Source organism: Fulmarus glacialis, unplaced genomic scaffold (genome assembly GCF_000690835.1).
Source record: "Fulmarus glacialis isolate BGI_N327 unplaced genomic scaffold, ASM69083v1 scaffold10640, whole genome shotgun sequence".
NCBI lineage: Eukaryota > Metazoa > Chordata > Aves > Procellariiformes > Procellariidae > Fulmarus > Fulmarus glacialis.
Genome location: NW_009188351.1, coordinates 91,948 through 102,142, shown reverse-complemented (window position 1 = coordinate 102,142; position 10,195 = coordinate 91,948). Strand labels below are relative to the sequence as shown.

At 40.4% G+C, this 10,195-nt stretch overlaps 1 protein-coding gene across 1 annotated transcript in view; it reads right to left on the bottom strand.

Moving 5' to 3' along the window:
• Positions 1 to 354: 354 nt before the first annotated feature.
• Positions 355 to 10,195, bottom strand: part of ARPP21 (cAMP-regulated phosphoprotein, 21kDa) — a gene marked incomplete at its 3' end in the record, with an annotated part of 66,297 nt that continues 56,456 nt past the window's right edge. Inside the window, exons 18-19 of the mRNA XM_009578296.1 lie at positions 8,193 to 8,456; positions 355 to 481 (exon numbers count right to left, since the gene is read on the bottom strand). Coding sequence (XP_009576591.1) covers positions 355 to 481; positions 8,193 to 8,456 — 391 coding nt within the window. The remainder of the gene's footprint in view (positions 482 to 8,192; positions 8,457 to 10,195) is intronic.

Below are 10,195 nucleotides of genomic sequence, written 5' to 3'. Positions count from 1 at the left end.
TTTGGGGAGTTTGCATGATGAAGGACAAACTGCAACGGTTGGCTTGAACATGCAACGTGACTGCTCACACCAGTTCACACAGCACTCTCTGTGCCCTGTCACGTGGAGCACGGACACTGAGGACACAGCACTGCATGCAGGACAGCAGTGGTGGAGAACATAACCTCTGCTATTCCATTGCTCGGTACCTCCAAGCAAAGGGTTTCTCAATTTGTAATTTTCACCGTATTTTCAAACAGAACAGTGACCAGCTTTCTCCTCCGTTGTTCAAATTCAAAATTAAAATGCAACCAATAGGTTTCACCAGCAAAGGTGCAGCGAGCAACTGAAGAAATGAGTAACAGATGTAAATACCTGCTTGCTGTGCAGTCTGTGGGATCTGTTGACTCCGCTGTGCATTGTACTGAACTGAGGCAATGGGTCTGTACTGCTGAGTTGTTGAGGTAGGGTACTGACCAGATGGGTAATAATACACTGGCATCTGCAGAGAAAGAGAGAACAGCAGCTAACTGCATACTCTAAAACTCAAAGATTCACGAAATAAAACAAAACTGGAAGGGGAGCAAGAGTTCAAGTCAAGCATATTAGCTGTAACAGTAATCAAAAGGAGATGTTTGCATTGCATCTCCTCAAGAACTGCTGCTTGCTTTCAGCTGTGCTAGGAAAAGGGCTATCAGTGCCCAAATTTCTTCTCAGATAATTTAAGAAACAGAAGAAAAAGAATTTTAATTGAAAGAAAAAAAAATGTACAGGATACATAAAAAGCTACATGCATATACCAAAGAAATCATAGTAAAATATCAAATGCTGCAGAAAAATGGATGCAAACAACACCTTCCATATCAACATAATACATATAGACAGCATGTTGAACCATTAAGTGAACTCTGGAGCAAACGGTCAATACGAAGCAATGAATGGCCTGGAGTAAAATTATATAGAAGTGAGAGCAAAAGATGGAGTGTGTGTGCCCTTAAGACTTGTAAGAAACTATTATTAAATTCATGCTTTTGTTTAACAGCTACATCCTTCCTTACATGAACATTTCCCTGTAAAGCCTCTCCCGCACTTGGTGTGAACACAATTACAGCTCAAAAAACAATCATAGTTGTCTTCTTGCAGGAGCTGAGGGTAGGCATTGAGTCAGCAAGTTCTGCCAGGTGGGCTTCTTTTTTCTATTATTATTGTCATTATAGAGCAACGTGTACTACATCACCTTATCACGTAGGTGAACATGGAAGTTTAAGGGTGACTGGAGCTAAGGATTTTTCCTATACATCCTATACCACCACTACTGAGACATTTAAGCTAACCAGTTTTCAACTGACCCTTGGCAAATTCAAAGCACTCACAATTTTTCCCTTTCAGCTGCAGTGGATTCTGTGGGTATGTGACGGAGTTCAGCAGCATATGGCATCATCAAACTGCAGAGGGCACAGGCTTGGGAGAACATTGCTCCTCTCGTGACTTCTGCCACATCTATCAGCATTTCTTTATAAATCATACAATAATTTTTTTTTTCTTTGTGTGTAGCATTTATCCTACTCAGACATATGCACAGAGTCATACCAAATGCCTTCCCCCTTCCCCCCCGCCATACAAAAATAAGAACTATTTTTGCCACTTTTATTTGCATGGAGGAAATGTTCCTGGAACAGCTCATTACACTTGATCATTCCATAAAGTAAAGTATTAGCAGAGTAAAGGTAACTGCATCCTTTTGTATACTGGTAGGACATCATAAGAGAGATCAGAAATTTTCCTAGAGACTATGTCAGATGAGAAAGAACAGGCATAGATACAAAAGACTAGGCAAGAAGAGGGTATGGATGGCTAATTTGGCAAGTAGAAGACTACTGAATGGGTAACTGTGGTGGGAAAAGTATCAGGATCAACATAACTGGACTCAGCAATGTTGGTGAAGTGAAACCCCCAGACCAACTAACAGTTAATATCACCTGTCAATCAAGAGATTGAATACCCATTCATTCTTCAAGGTCTATTCATTTTCTCTTCAATCAATGTAAATCACACAGCTTTTTTTTTTTTTCCTTCTCCCCACACACCGCCCAGAGATAGTATCAGCCAGATTCAAACAAATACCAGAAAGACATGAACGTTTTCATTGGAAAATGTTGTAAGCTATCCTCCCTCCAGACATTACCAAGTGACACCTAATGGCTACAGCCTGCCTTCGAGATATTTGTTTTATTAGAAGCTAAAGGAATAAAAGCAAAATGCCTTTGTAAAATGGACAAAACCATAATGAATTTGTTTCTCCGCAAAGAAAAGCCACAAAGAAAAGCCATAGGAAAGTTGACCCAGATATTTCAGGTGCAAAACCCACTCTTTAAACATCATATCAGTGTAAATAAGGGATCAGGCAAGTTAGTGTGATAAACTTCTTTCAGGGGACCTGAAAGAAGTGAGAAGACTCAGCCTACGTAAATGCAATATAGTTGATCCTGCCTTGGAGCAGGGGAACAGAGTAGACATCCTCTCGAATATTCTTTATTTTCTATTACTGTATTCTACAAATTAAAGAATATTAAACCCCTGTGGAAATACTCTCACTTCTCCTGGCTGCAGCTTAGTATCACTTAAAGGATTTAAATTTATTTGATTTCCCCTCAACTTCCTCATTTTCCTTGTGCAGACAAGCCCCTAGATATTTGAAAATACACGAGCATATGAAAACAATGTGAATTATCTCTTTTGGAAAGATTCTGTAGGTTTTAACTTTAAAACATAGCCTAAAGAGTATAGGTCTTGAAGTGAGGTTTATAGCTGAACATGCTTAGCATGAACACATATACGTACACTGAAGCATTCAGAGTAATTTGGAAACAGGTATTTATTTTTACCACACAGATACCACCTCAGAGTTAGTAACACCTTCCCTTTCTCTCTATTTTCTCAATTCATTGGAATACATTTGTTGTATACCCCATTTAGAAGCTTATCAGAATGCAATCTATCAGCCTGAAAAATGTTAGTAGTAGGAGCATTGGGTAAAAAAAAAAACATTTCATTTAGAAGGATTAATGGATGAATTTGCTAGTAATCATGCACACATGACTTGCAAAGAAGAGGTTTGGGTGTTTTGGGGTTTTTGTTGTGGTTTTTTTTGTGTGTTTTTTTTTTTTTTTAAAGAGATCAGACATTGAAAGAAGGGCTTGGTGTAAAACAGACATGGATAAAATAGGTCTTTTGTGGTTGAGGGGTTTGGAAGGATCCATTTTTATTTATCTTTTATTTATCTTGAGTACATCTCTGTGTCAGTAGTTGAAACGTTAATCATCCTTTCTGATATTACTTTAGCGAACAGTAGAATTAGAGGGATCAGAGATAAAAAGTATCACTTATATCGTCTACTCTGACCCTCTTGAATTTTTTAGTTTCTCATTACATCAGTTACTAACACCTCTGCTTATGTGCTCTTCAACAAAAAACATTAAATTTCTGTAGCAGCCTACTGACATGCCAAATTATACTCTAATTGCTTTCCCATGTGAATGCACAATTTAACCTTGGACCTTTTGCTTGTGAAACATTTTTCATTTACAGAACCAGGAAGTTTCCACTACACTAACAAGCACGCCAACACAGCTATATGGTTATCTTAAAAAAAAATTAAATACAAAATTAAAAAATATGCCCTTCTAAGACCATAACCTAAATAAATGCTGCCTTCTTTCATCTAACAGCATAGTTTCTTCATCTTAATCCTCGACAGTGTGAAAAATGCCCGCCCTCTAATAATTACTATGGAAATAGTTGACAGATGATCCTTACCCCCTTGGATATTCTTATTTAGAAGGTAAATACCCTCCTTGTTTGTAGGCTGACCATTCCAACACATCTCTATTTTTTCTCTCATATACATAATTTTCTTTATTTAACTTAAACTGTAATAGGACTAGACACATCACTTCAGAGACACTCATGAAATGGCACTAACAGGCATTACTTTCTCCTCCTTCTAATGTGCTTTTTCTCTAGATGATGGGCAGAGATTCAATACAGCATTGGCTTTCTGATTTGTTCTGTCCATGTATAGTTCGAAACCCATTACCAGATCGGATCTCCCTTGGACTGCTCTCTAACAGCATCCCTTAAATTTTACTGATTTTACTTTCCTAACCTATCTCCCTACTGACTTACAGCTTGATTCTGCCATCAGACAGGTATTCCACCTTCTCTTAACATTGCTGACAACCAGTTAGGTTTGGATTAACACCTTCATCCAGATAATTAGTGATGCTGACACTATTGCTAATGGCATCTACAGTTGCATAAATGGGAGTGCAGACAACAGAAACCAGTGATGTATGGACATACATAGGTACTGTTTCTTCCCAGTATCTAACTGATTGGGATCAGTCATTCTTCAAGGCTTTTTATCTTCCCCTTATCCCCCATCCTCCATAATAATTACAGTAAGAGTAACAGAAAATAATGGCCTGCGTACAACTACAGGCATGTGCTCCAATATCATTTTCTGAGATCATCAAGGAAAGACCCACTCACTTGCAGTGACTCCCCAGCCTTTTTCATAACAAGTTTCTTGAGGAGACATAGTATAAATAAAGATTTTGTCTCAGGGTAGCTATGGACTCTCTAGGAGGGGGCCTCTGCTAAGAGATGACTAAAATCAATGATGACATAAAATTAATTCAGGTGAAAAATCCTTCAACGTGTGTATTACTTCTCCCAGACTCTCCAAGAATTCATGCCATCTCTTTTTGGACATCGTTTTGCCAGTACAGCTTCCACGAAGAATGAGTCAGAGGTGACAATAACTTTAAAGGGAGTGTATGCTTTCCCATTGGCATAGTACTCGCAGTTTTCCTGTTTCTTCATTTGCAAAGGCAGAGTAATTACAAGCACCAATGACAGAGTGCTGCAAAAACCGAATGTGGACCCCTGTTGAAGTGCCTGGGCCCTAAGTGCTATAGAAGAACCATCAGAAAGAGAAGAGAATTGAAAATAGAAAAAAGTAGAGAAAGTAAAGATGTATGTTTGCTGTTTGTGACACAGAAAGCAAACAGGAATTTGCTGCTAAAAGTTCCTTTCAGCAAACCCAGAGTAATGGCTGGTTTTTGGTTTTGTTGTTTTTTTTTCCAATTGGCTGAACGAAGACAGATCATTATTTTCAGGTTATTAAATCATGACTCTGTTGTCAAGCTGGGGAACAGCTGCGATGAAAGAAGCAGCAAAATAAATGCAAGGGGTCCTCTCACCACTTCTTAGGCATGTCATTTCAAACTCAGTCTGCTTCTGCTTTGAAACAGACTGGAAGAAAGAATCTTGGACAGCAGCTGTAGAGTTTAACTGAAGTTTAATACAAAAGCTAGTAATTTAAATGCAGTACCTTTGGGTTTGTAAGCTTGGAGAGCATTTCTTTCTCCTCCTCTCCCAACGGAAATGATCACACTCACAGGACCTCCACCCAAGTTTTCCTTGCTCTGGTATTTTCCAACAACATACAGGGCCCCACAGCCAAACCAATAGAACCTTATCAGCAATGCATTTGCAGGAACTAATTAGCCATTAAAGTCAAGCCTCTTTTTTTACTGGTATAAATTCAATAGCAATATTTAAGGTATAAAAATGCTTTTGTATTTATTGCATTGCATTGATTAATGCATCACATAATGTTTTGCATGCATTTTTATTGCCTTTTATTTTTTTAAGCCTCAGACCGTCTGCTTTGGCATCTGAGAGCAACCTTACTATTGCATCTAAGCCCAAAAGAGTAACAGGCAATTCAGATTGCCAATAGCCACTGCCACAGAAAAGTTTTGCCAGCGGCAGGACAGGGAGTCAGGGCCTAGCTGCCCTGGGCAGAAAGCTGAGCTGTTAGGGCAGAGGAACTACTATTTCCCGAGTCTTCGCTCATCTTTCTATAAGAGGCATCCCCTATTTGCTATACACGTGCTACAAGTAGTATGCAAGCCACTGTGCCATATTCTAGGGCTGAAGGGAATGAATTAAAACTTGAATTGTCAGTCAGAAGTTCCCATCTGTGCATGCAGATGCAGAGAGCTGCTGCCCCCCTCTCCCTCCCTGCAGACCAAGGCCACTGCACACAGGCAGCAGGGACTGACCCCCCCGCGCCCTCTTCCACACAGGTATCTGGACAAGACATGGATTTTGTGGAATAGCGACAAGCTGGAGATGAATGGTGCATGCAGTGCAGTGGATGCAGAGGAAGCTGACAGCTCCGAATGTCTCGCCTTTCTACACCCCCCCGCCCCGAGGACAAACCGTTCCCCAGTGAAATAACTGAAGTTGCTGCAAACCCCAAAGATACTTTTCTGCCCTCAGTAACTTTCCACCCTGTTAGAACATAGGAGGAAAGCACCCGTACATACCGTATTTGCGGTAGGGACAGAGACACAGTGGACGTTAAACACACCAGTACGGTACTGGTCCTACAGCAGCCTATGTATGAAAAGGCACCTCCTCATCACTTGTCCTCTGAAGAAGTTCATCTGCCTCTCCAGTAGCACCAGAGTAAGTATTAATGAGGGAAAGCAGCTTCACAAAGTAACACTACGCCAGACTGAGTAAAAACCCTGCACCCTGCTGCACACGCAAGGGTGAAACCCAACGCTCCTCCGCCAGGCGATGAAGGCTCAGCCACATGCAGGCAGGAGCTGCGGGCAAACTCACAGAAGCACCCTCTGCAAAGTCAGCTGAGGGAGGGTCTAGCAGAGACCTCAGGGCAGGCTTCAAACCCGGTCTCCCCCAAGGGGGGAGAGGAGGCGGCACGGGGTCCCCCGCCACGGCAGGCAGCACGATGCTGCAGCCCCCTCAGCTCCCGCAGCAAGGCCCGGCTGGCAGGGCCGGGAAACGCATCGCTTCACCTGCTGCGGTGACAGCTTGTAAAATCGAGGTGTTCGCATTTATCTGGTTCACTAGGAGTGTTGTGAGGTTTGATTAAATGATGCTTGAAAACACTGAGGGCACTGGGGGGTTATACATGAGGAGAGAAGCCTGGACAACCTCTACTTACTCACTTAGGAGTCACGGTCTAGATGGGGAGACAGACTCATCAGGGGATTCTGCTCTTCAGGTTGTTTTTTCCTCCAAAATTTTTAAAAATGCTACATTTGGCAAACAGTGAAGCCTTTTTCTAGCAATATTTTCAATTTAAAAAAAAAAAAAAAAATCACATTATATTGAACTTCAGCTCCTTAAAAATTATTTTTTGCAAGCCTTCTCTTCTCTCAGAAAAAATGGCTGCATAGTTTCTAACTACAGGAACTACGGCTATCATAGTCCTCTATGGGATGTGAGCATCCAGTAGTCTTCAGATTTCTTTTATTGTTAATTAGTGATCTAATTAACTAGATCTCTAGCCCACTTAAAAAATTGTAACAGTATAAATTCTTCATTACTGTGGCAATACAGAATCCCATTAACAAACACAATTGGAGATTTTCAGTAAGAAGTGGCAAACAAAAAAGCCAGTAGGGTTTACACTACTTTTACGTTAAAAGAAATGGTGAAGTTTTTTTTACTTTATTTTTTATATATTTTCTTCCGAAGGATAAGATGAAAACAGGAGAAATGCTATTAATACCATTTTAAAGTAGAGTTTAAATGAAGTTATCTATAATTGGATAAAGAAATTTGGCTTTTTAAAGTGTATGCCTTGAAAATGGGCCAGAAAGTCATCTGTGCATTTTACTTCTTGACAGTAATCACTTTCAGTATTCTGTAAAGGTACCCAGGAGACAAGTAGAGATGTTTGGTAGTGAACAGTAAAACATAATCAGTCTTCAGGAAGACAGTTAAAATTACTGATCTGTGACATCTCACATGTTCAAGTCAATTAAATATGATTAACGACTACCTGGGCTGATGTGCATGTTGCTCTTTTGGTATATATACACAGGGAAAAAGGACTACAGATATTTACTCACCCTCCTCCTTCATATTCATGTGCAGATGTGTCCTGGAGTATGAACATATGTTCAGAAAATGGTTTGAGGATAGGGAAGGAATTGCTGAAACCCAGGAAACGATAGAGGCTTTGCACGTTTCCTGCTGCCTAAAAATCTGCTAAGCTTTTACCGGGGAGCGGGGGGGACACACAATCTAGAATCTGGATTTTTTTTTATATTCTCTTTGTCATGTTATAATAAGCATCAAGCCAAACTGGTAGTGAACGTTTTGCCTACCTGAGCAGGTGGCGGTGGTTGTTGCACAAAGCCCTGGGGTGGTGGCGGCGGCTGCAGCACTTGCTGGGATACTGGTGGACCTGAACCTGTAAAGCCTCCTGGGGGAAGCTGCTGGCTTGGGGAAGCCATAATGTAACCCGTCTGCTGGGCAGGCTGCTGCAAGATAGGCGATGGGTAGACAGGACCAGAAGGTGATTCGGGGTTGTCTCCTGATGATTGACGACTTAAGCTCATCTGATTAAACTGTGTTGTCATGTCATCTCGCTGCAGGGCAAAAGGCAGTAGAAAATGATGTAGACATGATGTCTGCAGTAGACACACAAATTAGCAAAACAAAATAGGTTCAAACAGAGCATGAGGGGGGAAAGGAATCACTCAGCTCAAATACGTGCCAAACTTTGCATTGATATCTACAAAAATGGAGGCAATTAAAATGAAAATCACTATAAATGCTTTGACAAAGACTTCCACCCTGCAAGGTGAATGGCATCACTTGGCACAAAAGCCAATTATTTTGGCTTTTACCCTGGCGCCCCCCCCCCGCTTTTATTCCAGTATGACAAGTGAACTTTACAGTGTTCAAAAGAAGACATTTTAAATATAAAGGGCAGGAAAATAACATTATGAATACCTCTTCCCCCAAACACAGAATTCCTCAGCCAAACACATGTGGTAATTTCACCTGTGCTTCAAAATGATCCCAAGAGGAATTCAGTAGGATTTAGGTGCAGACCTTTTCTTTTTGGACTGTTTTGAAAATCCAAGGTTGTAAATATAGAGAAGGTAAAAAAAGCTAAGCCTTCAGTTATTATTTCAAGGCTTTTTATTCAGTGTTGGAAAGAAACAAGTACTTTATTTGACTGGAGGGGCGGGGAGGGGAATAAATCTATGGTAGGATGAACGTACCAAATAAAGTCAATGGACCTAAGCCTCATTACATGCTGGTAACGATACAAGGATTCTAGACAGTATCTGTTCAGTCTCGCAAAAAGATCCATATTAATCAACGCTCTCAAGTTTATTCTGTGAAGGTCGAAAATTTACAAATGCGGTTCTAGGCATCTTCATTGGTGCCCATATCATAAGATTTTTAAATACTCAACATTAAAATGTACTCTATACGGCAATAAATCTAGCATAAAACTCCACCGTGTGCTAATATGCAGATTACGGTCCCTTCCTTATACCCCCTCACGGATAGGGAATAAGCACTATAAAAACGCTTTTCACTTAGAACATCCATGCTATTTTTCAAAAGGAGCCTCTTTGATTTTGTTCGCATCCCTGTGGTGTTCATTCACCAAAACCATCCTGCCCATTGTATTTATTGGCAGGAAACTTCAAAATAAAAAAAAAAAAAAAACAAACAACAAACACGTTTGTTTGTGGAAGGCACTGCCAGAGACTGCAGAGACTCACCCTCCCACTCAGAGATTAGATATCATGGGCCAACATTTTAAACATTCCTGGCAGATCTTCAGGTGGTAAGAAAGTAATGCTATTAACTTTACCATCATCCTACATCCATATTCAGGCATATAAGCTGTCTGTCTGAAGTTGTTTCTTTAAAAAGCTAGGATATTCGTTACCTGGATGGCGAATGACTGCAAACAGATTCTACGAGAAACTTCATTGAGCCCTGGAATGTCTCTGGATTTGCACAATAGAGACCAAGACCTTCAAAACCCTATAATTTATACATTGTGTGTATAATGTAATGTACATTGAAGACATTAATTCAGGTGAAGTTTCACTGTTAAATTAGCCACTAAAAATATCAGCCTTCCTATGACTATCACTAGAACAACCTGAGATGCCTGCAAGACTCTTTTCAAGAGAATTGGCACTGAGATATGCAACTTCTGTTCAGCACGGAACTTTTTTTATTGTCCTTTAAATGGTACCGCTCATCTACCAGGCATTAATAACATTATTTTAGCTGCAAGGATCCGTTCAGCTTTGTTTCCATCTCTTACTATAACTATACTCTACCTTGGCGGGGG